Below are 18,112 nucleotides of genomic sequence, written 5' to 3' on the forward strand. Positions count from 1 at the left end.
CTTAAAGAAAAACAAAACAAAAACCAGTCTTACCTCCAATCCTATCTTCCCTTAAAGCTCTTCCATCCCCTTTCATTCCCTGCACTGCCAAATTTTTGAAGAGAATTATCCATACCTGGGGCATCCTCATCCCTCACCTGGCCCCAGGCTAATATACCTACTCTCTAACAGGTCCGTTATTCAGAAAACACTTCTTGAACTTGGAGTTATCACTTTTCCAACTCTGACTTAGAAAAGTTGGTGCAATTAATAAAGAGCCTCGTGAATGTTCTAGTGACCCTTCCAATGAGTTCAAACCTAACTCATGATCTTCCCCCTCACAGCAACTTAACCTACTGGTTTGTGAACTTCTGATAGGTCCTGAATTCCGGGGTCATCTTTAAGTCTTCTTTTCTTTCCCTCATCTGATCCATTTCAGGTCTTTTTTGCTTTGGGGACCTACCACGGAGGGTTGCTGTGAAAGACCAATGAGCCAGATCTCTGTGCTTGTTAGCTAGAAGTATGCTTCAGGATCACTTGTGTTAAACACACAAAGATGAAAAGCAAACAAAAACCTGATGCCCCTGGATCCCTACAGATATGCTGTTGAACCTGATTGGACTGTCAACCTCTTTCATCTGTGTTCTGTGCACTGATCAGAAAGGACTTCTGTGTTGTTCCCTGCTTTTCCCAGCCCAATGGGAGCTGCTTCTGACCCTGTCTTATCTCTTTGTCTTCTAGCCCAGGGCCAGGAAGATCCCTGAGGGGATCCCTACGGATGGAGTTGAATGTGAATCCTCAAAAGCATCAAATAGATTATATCTGGAAGGAGTAAATAGATCGCATGTGCTTTAGATTCTATGTTTGAGCTATTTGATTCTTTACATACAGGATCTGGGGTTCTCAGGTGTCCCTGCCACTGACATACCAAGCTTCCATCAGAAATCGGTTTGTGAATTCTAAGAAGATGTATACAGCTGTCCCAGCTTCCTCTCAGAGCCCTCCTGAATCATGTATGAATGGCCTGTGAGGCCACAAAACGGTCTGCCTCACTCATTCTGGCTGATCCAGTTATCCAAGCGCCCATTCTTAGCTGGCGGGGCTATGGTTTGGCCCCTGGTCATCTGTCAATCAGTTGCTCATCTAGCCGGTCATATAGTCAATCACTCATTTACTCATGCAGGCCTCGGGTCATACAGTCATCCATCCACCCACCTGACAGATAGCTGCTGAGAGCCTACTATGTGCCAGATGCTGTTTTCACATTGGAGACAAAACAGACGGTGACATGAAGGACACAGGACCCCTGGAACCTACCAGGACGGCGCTGAGCGGGTGTCCCAGCAGTTCTCCTGCAGAAGGACCGTTGTCTGGCACCTGGCTGAGCGTTGCCTCCCACTCTCAACTCTCTTTTCAGGCTTTGCTTTTTCCAGCTGGGGTTGAGCACTGACTCTTGGGTTCCAAGCCACAGGCAGGAAGCTTGGGCAGAGATGAGGTGGAAAATGTTAAGGTGGCATGAAAACAAGGATGGAATGGGGAATATAGTGGGAAAGGAGGTCTGGAGAGACTGCCTTCGGAGGAGACCCTGGCGTGGCCAGGAGCCTGTTTCCAGGTTGCTGCTTTCACTGTCTCTGGAGGAGGGGAGGGTTAAGGAGGGAGACCAGATGCTGCGAGGCCAGGAGGGGTGGGTCAGCCGCCCGCCCGGGCGGTAGCTGGGCCGCCTCTGCCCGCGGGGCTGGGCTCCCCGGGAGCTTGCAGGGCGGCGGGGTTGGAGGGAGCGGCGGGCGGGGGCGCGGGGCGGCGCGGCGGGGGCGCGCGGCGGGAGGGGCTGTGCGCGGCGCGGCTCCCGAGCACGCGGGGCCTGGCGAGGAGCGCGCGCCCGGCCGGCTCGGCACCGGGTCCCCCAGCAGCGGGCGGCCGCCCAGCAGCCCCCTCGCCGGACCATGGCGACTGGAAGTAAGTGCGCTCGGGCCGCCGAGGCCCCGGATGGGAGGCCGCGGGGCCCCAAGGGTGGGCAGTACTCCTCTTTCCGACGTCTGCCTTTGTGCCAGGCTCGCGGGAGCGGCGGCCGGGGTCCCCCCGCGCCCCCGAGGCGAGCCCTTGCGCCTCCGCCCATCACCCTCCGCTGCCTGTTAGGACTTGAGAGGCGCAGGTGGTTTTGGCACCTTGCCCGGGAGGGATGTGGCCAAAGGGCATGCTCCGTCGATATGGAGGGGACACAGCGGATGCCGCGGGGCCTGTCATCGAGCCCTTCGGGGAAAGTGCCCCCAGGCCCAGACCCAGCGTTTGGGGGGCCCTGCCACCAAGACGCCGCGAGCTTTTGGCGCTGTCGGCTCAAGGTTCGCCTCGAGTTTGGTGATTTGGTGATTTGCGCGCTTGCCTTCTGAGGATACGGGTGGCCTGACTGGTCGGCTGCCCCGCGGCCCCACCAGGGCCATGTCCCCAGGGGGCAGCTGAGGGCTGGCCAGAGACCGCACCTGGTCACCACGGACAGTGAGTGAGGTTAGCGCGTGAACGTAGATTAAAACTACTGAATGGAAGTGTTGGAAGGCGCTGAGTTGGCCTCCTTGGAGCCTTTTGGCACCACTGCTTTCTTGGCTCAGTGCTTTTGGAAATGGAATCACGTCTATGAAAGCTGGTTAAGTAAGAAGTATTGAAAGCTGGATGCATATTAATAGGGTCCCAAAGGGAGGTCAGAGTAAAACCATTAGTCACACCTGCCCCATACTTAACTTTGTAGGAGGCGCTGTGTCCAAAACCCTTACCACACACCCGGCACATTTTAGGGAACCCTTGAATGAATGAGTGAATGAATGAATGAATGAATGATATGTTGGTTAGAGAGGAGCTTTGGTAGGCATTTTTGAGGGGTGAGAGGGGACAAAGATGGGAAGATGGGGGTTCACATTTCTGCAATCATTATTTTTCTCTTAGACTATTCTCCCAGCCAAGAACACAACTTTGGTATAGTGCAGAGAGTGTGGGTTTTTGTAGACAAACAGATCAGTATTTTAAACCTCTGAAATTCACTAGTAGTGGGACCCATGTCATATGTCCTCGGTTTCTTTATCTTTAAAGTCAGGACAAAGCTGACCTATCTTTGCACAGTGATGGGCACAGATTTGGCCCTCAGTAAAGGGTGGTTGCTCACCCTCTTTACCATCATTTTATATGTGTGGAAATACAAACATGCTCTCTCTCTTTTTAAATGAAAAAAATATGTAGATCATGTTTTGATAATAACACAAGCTAATCTGGACCAAGCATCCCCTTTTCTCTCCTCATTTATAAATGGGTGGTCTAACTTTTTTTTTTAATAGGAAAAGAAATTATGGATTCAGGCTTTTGTTAATAAATTAAGACTCAATAAAGAGGCAGATAATTACATTTGTCCTTACTGTATTTTTTTTATTTTTTATTTTTATTTTTTTTTAAGATTTTATTTATTTATTTGACAGACAGAGAGGCAGGCGGAGAGAGAGAGAGGAGGAAGTAGGCTCCCTGCCAAGCAGAGAGCCCAATGCGGGACTTGATCCCAGGACCCTAAGATCATGACCTGAGCCAAAGGCAGAGACTTAACCTACTGAGCCACCCAGGTGCCCAAAAGATTCTTTTTTTTTTTAAGATTTCATTTATTTATTTGACAGACAGAGATCACAAGTAGGTAGAGAGGCAGGCAGAGAGAGAGAGAGGAGGAAGCAGGTGCCCTGCGGAGCAGACAGCCTGATCCAGGGCTCAATCCCAGGATACTGGGATCATGACCTGAGCCGAAGGCAGAGGCTTTAACCCACTGAGCCACCCAGGCACCCGGCCTAACTGTATTTCTTAAGGAAAACAAAAACAAAGAAGCTTGAAGCACCTATAGGCATTCGTGCATCACACAAATGCTGTAGGACAGTGTTCTGTTATTCATTTTCTATATTTTGGGCAAAGATGATCCACTTGGTATTCTAGAAAAAAACTGGGCATATTTCTGTCCCAATTTATTTAGATAACTGTTTTTTTTCTTTTCCTTACATGGTATATTCAACTCTACTGAAGCATCAAACTTAATTCCATTGATTTTGTTTATGGAAAAAAATTATAATATTCAACCTCATTATCTCACGAACCGATTTTTAGGCATAGTCTTAAATCTGTTTGTTCTCGGCTGGGATGGAGCTGGAAATCTGAAGTTTCCAGAGTGTAGAGGATAATTAGTTTGTCTTTGTTCTTATTCGGAAGTAATGTGAGAGACTTCCTACGTGTTTCTACTATGGAAATGAAGAGAAGGGAAGCATTCTCAGCCAGTGTCTTGAAAAATTCTCCCTAAATCTTGACCATGCTTACAGCTTCAAGTCCCATAGTCCTTTTACAGTCAGCATCAATGTGGTCCTGAAACTAGCGCCCAGAGTTCCTCCCAGAGACAGAGTCCTCAGCCTGGCTACATATTATAATTACCCCAAGAGCTTTTTAAAAAATATTCTTGTATCTATCTATCTATCTAATCATCTTTTAATGTAGTAAGTTTCAGACTTAAATGTGTATCCAAATGATCTGGAGGGCTTGTTAAAAGACTGGTGGGCCCCAGCCCAGCGCTTCTGATATAGTCATGTTGGATGGTTGCCTGAGAATTTACATTTCTAACAATTTCCAGGTGATGTTGAAGCTACCGTCCTTCCTGTCCTTTCCTCTACCTCCTCAGGTGAGAGGCAGGTAGGCACATAGAGTGACCATCACTTCTTCAGCAGTCCTGTCCTGTCACTGCGCAGCGAGTACATGGCCTCATTTAGACATAGCAAAGCTGGGCACAGTGCTGCCTAAGGGCTCTAGCTGACTGCTCTCCCCATTTTTCTCCCCCAGGAAATTTCCCCTTGAGAGAAATATTGGTTCTAAAACCAGGCAAAATGTGAATGCTCTACTCCAGTCATTTCTGGAAGGAATCCAGAAGGACCTTCTTTATGAATGTGGTATGTAAATGGATATAAAATACTGAGATACTTTAAAAATATTTGCCTGGCAACTTACAACCTTCAGAAAAAGAATGTAACAAATAGAACAAAAATATCCTTCTGTCCAGACAGCATGCTGCTGTCTAGGAGCCCATTCCCAAGGACGCATGGAGCATCTGAGAGCCTCAGTTTGGTTCTCAATGAGTTATCATGAAATGGTAGGGAACTTGGGATCTTCAAACTAAATTCCCCTTGGGTTATTTGTGTTTTTATTTGGATAATTCAGGTTGTAAGATCTTGAAAAGTTGAAAAATTGGGAGGAATTGTAATAGGAATAAAAGGTAAGAGACTAGCAGGGAAAAACTGCTGTTAGTACAAACAGCCCGGTCTATTGTATAAAGTGGTGGTACTTAGGTATTTGAACTATGTTTTGTGATTGCCTCAGTAACAAGTGTTCCAGATAATTTTGTTTCCAAATCACAGTGAAGTATTTTTCTTTTTCTTCCATTTATGTCATTTGTTTCATTACTAATATTTCTCCTTATGAGTCTTTATTATTGAAGTCACTGTAGTCTATTTATGAGAATAGTTTCTCAGGGACAGTAAGTCATGTTTGGGCAATGTTGGAAATATGTAATTATATGACACCCCAGAAATCTCCGGCAAGTCTCAAGTGAATTGGTCCTTGTTGCTGTTGTTGGCGAACATTTGGCTTCATGAAGGAAGCGTCTGGTCCCCGTTTGGTTGTTCCTCGTTTACTGGCTGATCTTGTGTCAGTACTGCTTGGTCCATTCCCAAGCTACCTACCCAGGCCACCTCCACCAGTGGCCATCCCCCATCCCCTCCTTTCTTTTTTTTTTTTTTTTTTAAAGGATTTTATTTATTTATTTGACAGACAGAGATCACAAGTAGGCAGAGAGGCAGACAGAGAGAGAGGAGGAAGCAGGCTCCCTGCTGAGCAGAGAGCCCGATGTGGGGCTTGATCCCAGGACCCTGGGATCATGACCTGAGCCGAAGGCAGAGGCTTTAACCCGCTGAGCCACCCAGGCACCCCCCTATCCCCTCCTTTCTACTTGTGGTCAGTAACCTGCAGTTTCTTTTTCTCCAGCCCACATGCCCCATCAGCAATTTCCACTCTGTGCTTAGCGTTCAGGATAGAAGGAAGGAGAGCAGAGAAAAGAAAAATCAAGCACAGGTGGTTAGCAGGTGAAGGTTGGAACTTCTGCTAGATAGGTAGCATTCAGGATTTAGGATGTTTAGGATTTGAAAGAAAATTGTTTGACTCTGAGTGAAAACGGGCCCATTCTTGGGTAAATTTGTTTCCAATTCTGTAATTTTTAAAAAGCTTGCAAATAGTGCCAATTAAAAAATAGAGGCCAACTAAGAGTTGGAAAATTACTACTTTGCAACCATCATAGTAACGATTGACCCAAAAGTCATCCATGGATGCTAAGCTATTGTGTGAAAACTTGAAGACCAGAATTTTTACATTCTTGGAGAATTTCCCCGCAGATGACTTACATTAATTGCAAAGGGGAACATGGTAATTTTACAGTAGAGAAAACTGGGGGATACACTACCTAGTCCAAGTAATCAAAGTTAATATCACTGGTAATGGAGTAAACTGATATCCTGTGTTTCCTGATATGAAGCACTGGGAGGACCCAATGCCACTTGTGCCAAAAATGTATAATCTGGTTCTTTTTTTTTTTTTTTTAAAGATTTTGTGTATTTATTAGCGGTTGTGTGTATACATGAGCTGGGGGAGAGACAGATGGAGAGGGAGAGGCAGACTTCGCACTGAATGAGAGAGCTCGATGTGGGACTTGATCCCAGGACCCCAGGATCATGACTTGAGCTGAAGGCAGATACATAACCAACTGAGCCACTGAGGTGCCCCTATAATCTGGCTCTAATCTAGAGAAAATATCAGACAAATGCACATTGAGAGACATTCTACAAATGTCTGTTGCATGAGGAATGGTCCAGATTGAGGGAGACCAAAGAGACAAGTAAACACAGTGGGTGATTTTGGATCAGACCCTAAATTGGAGAAAAAAATGCTACAAAGGACAACATGCGGTAATTGGTGAAATTTGAATACAGATATATTGGATAATGGCCTTGTACCAAAGTTAAATCCCTTAACTATGATATTTTTAATTGTAGTTTGGAAAGGAATGCTTCATTCTTAAGGGAAACTGAAGTATTTACAGGTAAGGGGGCATGATGTCTGCAACCAAATCTCAAAAGGTTTAGGAGAAAAATAAGTACATATGTGTGCATTTATATGTATATGTGTGTTATACACGGAAGAAAGATAAAATGTGGCAAAATTTTAACATTTTGGAGAATCTAGGCATTCTCTCCACAATCTTGCAGCTCTTCTGTTAAAAAAACAACAAAAAGAAAAAACTCAACAACTTATAAATGACAATGGTGGGATGACAATCTGTGGTTCGAGGTATTGTGGTCTATTACCACTGAGTTTACTTTCTGAAAAAAAAAAAAAAAACAACAAAAAAAAAAACATGTTGAAAGACCCTTATTCTGAACTCCTAATTTTGGTTTGAGGTCATAACATTATCAAAACTGTTAATCACAGAAAACTTCATATACATAAAAAGGAGGGAGAATAGTATAATAAGGTACTCTATGTACTCAGTGTTTTTTCAGTCTTATTGCATCTATCTCCCCACTACTTTTTTTGGGAGAAGGTATTCTGAAAGTAAATGCAAGATACCATGTTCCTTCAACCATTGATGCCTCAACGTTTTTCCCTGCACACTCTTCCCCTCCCAAAATGCCCAGGCTGCTAGTGCACTTAGGAAAAGTAACAATTCCATGATAAGAGATGATAGCATTTGGATATTGTTAGTATGATAGAATAGAAACCAGAGTTCTGAGGACATATCGACTTGACATATGCGGCTTGTGCGCTTGTTTTAAGTTTGAAAAGCTGACTAAGCCTGGTAATTATAAATGGTTTAGAAAAAAGGATCTGAGAAGCTGCTTGTTCTTGTGTTTTCCCAACTCCTCCTCCTGTTTTTAAACCAAGAATTAAAATTCTTGAAGAAAACATAAAGATGGGTCTGGAGACAGTATTTTAATTTTATCTACTTGATGTGACCCTATTGAAACATTCAGAAAGTCGGAATGACTGACTTCATCCTGCCTGGCTAGAATTCCGTATGCTTTAATTTCAGCATGGCATCTTTGATTTGGTAAGCCCAGAGAAGCCTTTTCTTGCTGAGCTGACTTTCTAATGTTTTGTGTAGAAATGGGCCAGATCTCATGGGAGGAATAAGCCTTTTCCTGCATAGGGTAGATTTGGATGACATTTGTTCTTTTAGGTCATGAGGGTACCATTAAGTTATTAACTATTATTTAGCACTGTGGTCTGATAGAAAGATGACCATTATGCCATTTAACAATGATGATGTATATACTAAAGTGAGGGTAAAACTCTTTGACAACTCTTAATAAATTAAGGAGGTATCTGAAGCATATATTGCAAATAAAATTCTTATACATAGCTTTTATGCTCCCATTACTAGATTATGCACATCTGATCTTAGGCATTTTAAATTTATGCATAGATACCATCCCTTTATGATAGATTTTCTTATTGAAAATAAGAGTATAATGTTCTTGAGAGTTCTAATTTTAGGAATGTAATGTCACATTTTATAATTTGATTTACAATGAAATGAAGATTAAGACACATAAAATGATTTTATCCACCCTATGTGAAAATTGCCCTGGCTTGCATACTAGTACATTTATATACTGCTTTAATCTATTAAAATCTATTTAATCAAAATTAGATTTTCCATTGACTTAGCTCAATAGACAATTGAAAAGTTGATGAACTCAGTGTGATGGTGGAAGAAAGTACAGGCTTAGTTTCATAAGTGCTCAAGCTTTGAACTCTGGACCTAACACTCACTGTCTAGGCAACCGCGGGTCAATTGTTTAACTTCCTAGGGCTTTGTTTTATTCCACTCTGAGAAGCTGTAGAAATTAAATGAGATGGTGCACATGGTAGCCATCAAATAAATGTCTCCTCACTCTCTACAAGATCCATTCCATAGTGTGTGCCTCATGTTACAGGAATAATCTGTTCTTTAGAAATGGGAGTCCCAGTCTTTGATTCCTTTTTTCTTTGTAAAGAATATAAAATGAAGATTAAATTATCTGTTTAGAAATGTAAGACTCTACAGAAGTGAATCCAGGAGAAATCACCCAAAGGTAGAGAACTCAGATTTAAAATAGAAGTATTAAAGCATGGCGTTTCCTTTCCAAGGCTTACTGTTTTACCCAAGCGTGCTTGCAGCATGTGTCATGAGCATGTGGGCTTGTGGCAAATGGGCACACACACAATTTTTAATAATGTAGGGCGATTTCAGTGATGGGGTCTGAGAGGTGCTACGACAGCTGTCTCTTTTATGGAAGATGCAAGAGGGCTGTGGGAACCTCTCTGCTGATTGGTGATCTCTTTGGGCTTTGTAGTCTTGTTCCTCACTTGGGCATGACCGATGGGTGGTTGTGGAACTGGATGGGTTTTGTTTCAGGGTGCCACCCCAGAGTTTGATACCCTCCTGGCTCTGAAGTCTTATAAATCCTTTCCAATGATATCAATAAGCCTGAGGAAATTTCTGGTTGTCCCATTATTGAGTTTTAAAAAGGCATAATCTATTGCTTCTTGACCTTTTGGCTAAGATCAAGTGTAAAAAGGCTATAATCTTCTAGTAATGTCTGTAATGACCTCATCTGCCTGATGTCCCTGCTGGTCCTGACCTTAGCCATCCTGTTCTGAGAGTAGCCTTTCTCTGTCTCATACTCCCACTGCCCATCTTGATGTTCCCCGTTTCTCTTGCATTTCAATCCAGGCTCTAACTCTGCTTACCTGCCAATCTCTTTTTCCCTCCCCTTTCATTATTCCTTTGAACTTTACTGAACCACACTGGCTCTGTCAGCCTCAAGTTTGTAGAGTCCCCAGCAGCTAGGCTGCCTTCAAGCAGCCCTGCCTTGCTTCTCCATAGTCAGAAAGTAGAGGATTGCCCTTTATGCCTCAGACTCTACCATCCTGTCCTTAGGCTTTTTAGAGACACGTAATAATGTCCTTCTTGACTGGCCATTAGCATAGAATCAATTGTTAGATTTTAGTGGTGATAATTTCAATTATAATTATAGTTATCGTTATTTTTCTTTGTGTTCCCCCTGTATTTGTTATCTATTGGTGTAGCAAGTTTCCACAAGTTTAGTGCCTTAAAACAGCCCATCCATCTCCCAGCTCTGTGAAGTCAGGAGTCTGGGCAGGACTTCTGGAAATGGGGAGTCTGCAAGGCTGCGATTAGGCTGCCAGCCAGGGCTAGGTTCTCCTCAGAAGGCCTGAGGCTTGACTGGGGAAGGATATACTTCCAGGCTTATACTGGCCTATTATCAGCACATCACATGTTGCCAGGATTCAGACCCTTGCAGTCTCGTGGACTGAGGATCTCCATTTCTCGTTGGCTGGAGGACATTCTCTGGTCTTTAATACATGAACCTCCTCAATATGTTCTCTTACTTCATCACAGCCAGCAAGGGACAGAATTTCCTAGCAAGATAGATATTAAAATCTTAATTGATAGAATCATAGAAATGACATCTCATTACCATTGACATATTTTCTTGCTTAGAAGCAAGTTATAGATTCTGCCTGAACTCAAAGAGAAGGCATCACACAAGGGTATGAGTATCAGAAGGTGGGGACAGTTGGAGACCATCTTAGAGTCTGTTTTCCATACTCGCCCACGAAACTTTTAGCATCTACTTCAGTTAGCTTTTTGTTTGGAGCATCCCATTCCTCTTTAAAACTTTAGATAACATGGGGGCAGTAAAGCCCGGAATGGTAATTGCCTTGCTCGGCAAAGAAATTGTTCTCCTCCCGCCTACCAGAGAACTGTTGTGCTGTAGGAAGGATGGTGTGGTAGGGAAGGGCAGTCTTTGGTCTTGGAGCTGTTATTGGGGAAGTCATGTCTGAATGAGAGGCTGCTGAGGGAGCTTCAAATAAGCAGCAGACGATATGCTTTGTGAACTACTTTTATGAAAGCCATTAAAAATTTTTAAAAATTTAAACACTCAAAAGGTCTCATTTTTGGAAAAGTTTAAAAATCAGACGAGTCAGTACAAAGCTGTAAAATTAAGCTTGAAAATCAATGAAGGAGGGCATGTGATGTGGTGAGTCCTGTGTGGTGTTATATGCAACTAAGGGATCATTGAACCTTCCATCCAAAACTAATAATGTCCTGTACGTTGGCTAATTGAATTAAAAAAAAATGCCGGCGAAGGTCCCAAAAGGAGAAAAATAAGGGGAATGACAACTCTATCAAAGAGAAGCTATTTTCTCATGGGGGCAAATGGATTTTATTAAGGTCCCTTGTCGGTGTGTGAAGCATCATAAAGGGATAAGGGATTATTTAAGGTTTTAAGCCTCTATTTGTGTTATGTTCTTGTAAATGATCTTCTCCATTTCAAACTTGTTTTTGACTTACTGAGAGGATGACAGGTACCTGGAAACTGAAGAATTCCTGACTACTGACAATATTGTTCTGTGTGACAACAAACTGCAGGCTGAATTCTTGCTCTGAAACGGACTCAGAGTTTAGGATATGAAACTCCTCTGAGGAGTTTTTTTTCTTCCCCAGCGGTAAATATTGATTTTTATTGCATGTTCTTTTCTTGAAACTCTGAACATCTTGATTTTCTTGGTTTTTACTTATCACCCAAAAGCTATTCTCCAGTAAGAGAGATATAATCACAGTCATTAGCTACTTGTAATTAAGGTAAGACTATCCTAGTTTTAATAAATTGAGTTGGATCCTAGAGACAAGCATTTGATTTACATCTTTATCTGATAAAATCAGCCTATATAAAATGAATGGAAGGGAGGAGTCTGGACTTATTTTCTTAAAAGAGATTCTGTACCCCCATTGTGCCCCAAATCACATGCTGTTTTCTCTTTGAAGTCTTTATAAACTTTCCAACAGATGCAGCTGTCCACCAGATTCTCAACACAACCCATTGCTCACTTTATCTATACCTCCCCCTTTTTTCCCTTTGTTGGCTTCTCTCTAGTCTATATGTCCTATGAGGGAAAGATCTACTTTTAGGTTTATTTCCTCAATTTTGTCATTCTATTGAATAAGCATGGTGCCTTGCATAGCTACGCACATGCTTGTCAAATTCGGTCTGTTTCTTTACTGAGAGACTTTTCTTTTCCTGGGATTCCCCTCTTTACTCTAGCAGTTCTCAAAGTGTGGACCTAGCAACCCTGGGAGGTGGAGGTTCCTGAGACTTTCGAGGGTCAGTGAGGCCAAAACTACTTTCATAGTAATACCAATATTTTGTCTTTCCATTTTCCTTTTCTTTTTTTTTTTTTTAAAGATTTTATTTATTTATTTGACAGAGAGAGATCACAAGTAGACGGAGAGGCAGGCAGAGAGAGAGAGAGAGAGAGAGGGAAGCAGGCTCCCCGCTGAGCAGAGAGCCCGATGTGGGGCTTGATCCCAGGACCCTGAGATCATGACCTGAGCCGAAGGCAGCGGCTTAACCCACTGAGCCACCCAGGCGCCCCTCCTTTTCTTGACTGTTCATCAGAATTGGCAGAGGGTACATGAGGAGTGATGACATCCTCACCCTGTGGCTTCTAGAATGTTGGGCCTGTGTATTTTGTTTCTCACTCTAGTTCAGTTCTCACAACTTTCCTGTTTGAGATTGGTTGCATGCATGGACCATTTAGGGGTATGCTCAGAACTTCACAGATGTGTACGTTTTCTTTATCCAGTTCCCTCTTCTGTGTCGTCTTCACCACCACCTCTCACCCCCCCAGCTGAGATGAGGCAGGGTAACGCAGCTTTGCCATCCTTCACTTGGTACAACATGGCGGATGACAGTGCTTCCCTTCATAGCCTGTGGCCTCTGTGGTCACTGTGCCAGCGAAGAAAGGGCGGGCCATTGCTTTTTTCCTGCTGTTGTCTTAGTGCACAGCAGGGATGGTCATCGAGGCTCCAGCCTGCCCTGTCTGTAGCACATGCTGTGAGGACGAGGCACGCTCCGGCTTTGGAAGTGTAGGGATAATGGACAGCAGGGCTTCTCCCCTAGGTCTCCACAGTGACTGGTGGGGAGGCACAGGGATGTGGCTCTTTCATACTGTCTGCTTGGATTGGGCTAAGTGGATTAAAAGAGGTTCTGTCCTTTCAGGCTGTCTTCTTCCAAGTCCTCTGGCTGGAGAGAAGAGATCTCAGCTGGGGATGATTTGCCCTACTGGTAACATCCGACAGTGTCTGAAGACATTTTTTGCTGTCACAAGTGGGAAGTTGTTACTGGCATCTAGTGGGTAGAGATTAGAGATGCTGCTAAATATGCTACAGTACACAGAATAGCCCGACCCCTGCCCTGAACAAAAAAGAATGATCTAGTCCAAAATATCAATAATACCAAGGTTGAGAACCCCTGAGCTATAGAGAGTGGACTTATCTTGGAGTTTTCTCCTTCTTCTCTTTCTTCTTTCCTTCCTCCTCCTCCTTCTTCCTCCTTCCCTTTTTTACATTTATTTCATCTTGTCCAAAAATGGAGTTCCTCTCGACATTTTAATACATGATTTTTCAGACTGTCGGCATCTATCTTTAATGAGAAATGTAACTTACAATTTAGTTTTTAGTTACATTATCTTTCCCCTTTGGTTGATTTTGAGAGTTCTTTTATTTTCAATTTCAATTTCATTATATAAATAGATGTATATTTTTTTCAAAGAAATTTTTAGATTCATAACAGAATTGAGAGGAAGAAGGACTTCCTATATACTCTCTGCCCCCATGTATACATAATCTCCATATCAACATTACTTAAGAGAATGGTGCATTAGTTTATTTATTCACCAAGGATGAACCTACATTGATACATCATAATCTTCCAAAGTCCACAGTTTGCATTAGAGTTCGCTCTTGGTGCTATACATTCTGTGTGTTCGGACAAATTTATAATGACATGCACCCGCTGTTTTTTCAAACAGAGCATTTTCACTCCCCAAATTCCCTGTGCTCTGCCTGTTCATTCCTGCCACCCCAGCAACCACTGATCTTTTTTACGGTTTTGCCTTTTCTAGAATGTCAGATAGTTGGAATCATAACGGTAGGTAGCCTTTTAAGATGGGCTTCTTTTACTTAGAGATACGTATTAAGTTTCCTGCATGTCTTCTCATGGCTTGATGGCTCATTTCTTTTTAGTGCTGGATAATATTCCACTGTTTGGATGTAACACAGCTGATTTATCTATTCACCTACTGAAGTACAAGTTGATTGCTTCCAAGTTTTGGCAGTTATGACTATAGCTGCTATAAACATTTTTGTGTGGACATGAGTTTTCAGCTTATCTGGATAAATTTCAAAAAGCACAATGGCTGGATTGTATGGTAAGAGTGGGTTTAGTTTTGTAAGAAACCACAGCACTGTCTTCCAGGGTGGTTGCACCTTTTTACATTCCCACCAGCAATGAAGGAGAGTTCCTCTTGCTCTACATCTTTGCCCGTATTTGATGTTGTCAGTGTTCCAGATTTTTGTCTTTCTAATACATGTATAGTGGTATTATACTGTTTTAATTTGCATTTCTGTAGTGAGATATGATATGGAGTATCTTTTCATATTTGCTCTCTGAATGTTTTATTTGATGAGGTGTCTATTAAGGTCTTTGATCCTTTTTTTTTTTAAAGATTTTATTTATTTATTTGACAGACAGAGATTGTAAGTAGGCAGAGAGGCAGGCAGAGTGAGGGGGGAGCAGGCTCCCTGCTGAGCAGAGAGCGTGATGCAGGACTCGATCCCAGGACCCTAGGATCACGACTTGAGCCGAAGGCAGAGGCTTTAAACCACTGAGCCACTCAGGTGCCCCTCTTTGGTCCTTTTTTAAAATTGAGTTTATTTTCTTATTGTTGAGTTTAAGAGTTCTTTGTGTACTTTGGATAATAGTCCTTTACCTTTATAAATGCATTTACTGCAAATATTTTTTCCTAGTCTTTCTCTTGTCTTCTAATTCTCTTGACATTGTCTTTCACAGAGCAGACATTTTTAATTTTAATAAAGTCTAGATTATCAATTGTATCATGACTTCTGTCTTTGGTGTTGTATCTAAAAAACATCATGTCCAAGGTCATGTATATTTTCCCTTTGCTGTCTTCTAGGAGTTTCAGTGTTTTGCATTTTACATTTCTGTCTATGATTCATTTTGAATTAATTTTTGTGAAGGATATAAGGTCTTCTCTAGATTTTTTTTTTTTTTTTTTTTTTTTTTTTTTTTGCTCATGGATGCCCAGTTGTTCAGCACCATTTGTTGAAGAGACTCTCTTGGCTCCATTGTATTTCCTTTGCTCCTTTGTCAGGTATCTGTTGATTCTATTTATGGGAGTCTGTATCTGAGCTCTTTCATCTGTTCAGTTGATCTATTTATCTCTTCCCTGATACCACACTGTCAGATTACCACAGCTTTTGGTAAGTCTCGAAGCCTCTAATTTTGTTCTTCTTCAATATTGTGTTCGCTATTCTGGGACGTTTGCCTCTCCATATAAACTTTAGATTCAGTTTGTTAACATCCATTACACAACTTGTTGGGATTTTTGTTGAAATTGCATTGAATCTACAGATCAAGCTGGGAAGACCTAACATCCTGACAAGTATTGAATCTTATCAATGAACGTGGAGTATGTTTGTGTTTGTTTGTGTTTGTGTTTGTTCAGTTCTTTGATTTAGTTCATCAGAATTTTGTAGCTTTTCTCACATAGGTTTTGTACATATTTTGTTAGGTTTATACCTAATTTTAAATTTTTGTGTGTGTGATTTGTTTTTGTTCAAGACATTTTAATCTTAATTCTCATCTCTGATTCTGGAAAGTTCTTTGTTATCATCTCCGAGTATTAGCTCTTCCCCTATCCCTCACTTCTTTCCTTTTTAGACCTTCTCAGACTGACATACAGTGAAGCTTCTTGTGTTTCTTATCTGCCAACTACCCATCCAGTCGTGTTCACGTTCTTTCTTGCTCTTTCTCTCTCTCTCTCCCTTCTCCTCTTACAGAATTTCTTTAGATTCATTCTCTACCTCAGCAGTTTTCTTTGCTGGTCTACTCTGCTATTTAACCTACCAAACATTTTTCACTCCAGAGATGGTAATTTTCATTAATATTTCGTAACTTCAAAAAATCCTTTTCCCATAGTATCTTATTGTTTCAATATGTTTTCTAAATTATTGTAAAACATTATTTTCTAGACTCTTAAATTCATCTACAGTTCCCACTTCTTGAAATGTCAACTTTGGTGTCTACTGATTAACCTTGATGGTGATTTATTTCTTCATGTGGTCTTTGACATTTAATTTTGCTAGCTCATCTTTAGTGAGAGTTTCCCATACGCCTTGGGCTGGGAAAGAGTCCCTAAGGACAGAGATTTTCATGTGTTTACTGGATCCCTAGGGATTTTAGGGGTCCTGGATCACTTTTTAGATTAACTATTCATCCGGAGTTCTTAAACTGTGAATGTAGAAAAATAAAATTTAGACACTTCACCTTGTGTAAGCTTAGAATTTCTATTTCTCACAGGTGATTTTTTTTTCTTTTTTTAAATTCAAGATCCAGGGCACCAGCAAACATCTTTGCTCTTTGGGCTACTAAGCAGGCTTTGTATGGTCTTAAGTTTCATTGGCAAGAGTGTTCTTTAATGTGTTGGGCTTCACTCTGGCAGGGAGGCATGGATGGAGGTCTAGTACCTGTTCTTCTTCTTTGTATAGACCCATCGCTCCTAAATCTGAGATTAAAGCCCCATGCAGGGGTGCCTGGGTGCCTCAGGCAGTAAAGTCTCTGCCCTGGCCTCCTCATCCTGCATTGGAGCCCCTGCTCAGCGGGCAGTCTATTTCTCCCATCCCTGCCACCCCCATCCCTGCTTGTGCTCTCTCTCAAATAAATAAAATCTTGAAAAAGAAAAAAAAGTAAAGCCCAGTGGATTGCTGAGGCCCTGGCTTTGATTTTCTTTGGTTTTTGGAATCTGGGAACTATCTGTCTTTTGGAGCTCACTTATGTAATTACATGTATTTTTTTTTTCTGGAATTTTAGGGGCCTGTGGTGGGAAGGGTGCATCCATATCAGCTCTGTACGTACTATGGTCAGAGTCCTGAATTTGAGGTAGATCACTCATCCATACACCCAGTTGTATTGGCATGTGAATACTTCTTGATCCTCTGTTTTTTTCTTTTGAAATTATTTGTTAAACTCATTGCTATATTGCAATTAACTATTATTTGAAAAAGCAGGATGGTATGAATATGATGGCACATATCCTAGCTTCTCCATAAAATCAGGAAGGTGTTTGATGATGTCTTTCTGTTTTCAAAGCACTTGTTTTAATTTCTTTAAGGCCTTAAAGAAACCTACCTTCTATAAATCCTGATTTTTATCTCCATTGAGTATATGAAGATATTGAGATTAAGTTGTTACATTCTTTGCTATGACAAAAGATTTTCAGTGAAGGAGGCAGTGCTATTAATTCCTTCACTGATGTTAAAGATTGGTTCATAGGGGCGCCTAGGTGGGTCAGTCATTAGGCACCTGCCTTTGGCTCAGGTCATGATCCCAGGGTCCTGGGATTGAGTCCCACATTGGTTTCCCTGCTCAGTGGTGAGTCTGTTTCTCCGCCTGTTTCTGCCTTTCCCCCTGCTCATGTGCTTGCTCTCTCTCTCTCAAACAAAGAGATAAAATCTTAAAAAAAATCAGTTTATGGACTGGCATTTTCCATAGGACTGTCTCATACAGTGATATGCACTACATGGACCCACTCTTTCGCTTCATAATACATTGTGAACGTTTTCTCATGGAAGATGATTATTTTATGATTTAACAATTGTCTTTTAATGGGCATTTACTTATTATTTACTCCCGGGTATGCAACTGCTGAATCAAAGTTTGTGCTCATTTGATAATCTGGTGTTGCCCAATTTTCCTCTAGAAAGATCACGTGGACTTGTGCTTTCACCAGCACTGCTCCGATAACATCTAGCAAAACTTTTCTACAAAAATAAATTTCAAACTGTAGATAATCTAACAAGTTTTCTCAGCCTGGCTCCCAGACATGTGTGCTCTCTCTCCCAATTTATCACATGCCCCAGGTTCGTGAGACCTAC

At 42.0% G+C, this 18,112-nt stretch overlaps 1 protein-coding gene across 1 annotated transcript in view; it reads left to right on the top strand.

The window, feature by feature from the left end:
• Positions 1-1,832: 1,832 nt before the first annotated feature.
• The window catches only part of SYT16 (synaptotagmin 16), a 259,900-nt gene continuing 243,620 nt past the window's right edge, over positions 1,833-18,112 (top strand). Inside the window, exon 1 of the mRNA XM_047739296.1 lies at positions 1,833-1,935. Coding sequence (XP_047595252.1) covers positions 1,923-1,935 — 13 coding nt within the window. The 5' untranslated portion in view covers positions 1,833-1,922. The remainder of the gene's footprint in view (positions 1,936-18,112) is intronic.

This window comes from Lutra lutra, chromosome 7, assembly GCF_902655055.1.
Source record: "Lutra lutra chromosome 7, mLutLut1.2, whole genome shotgun sequence".
Classification (NCBI taxonomy): Eukaryota; Metazoa; Chordata; class Mammalia; order Carnivora; family Mustelidae; genus Lutra; species Lutra lutra.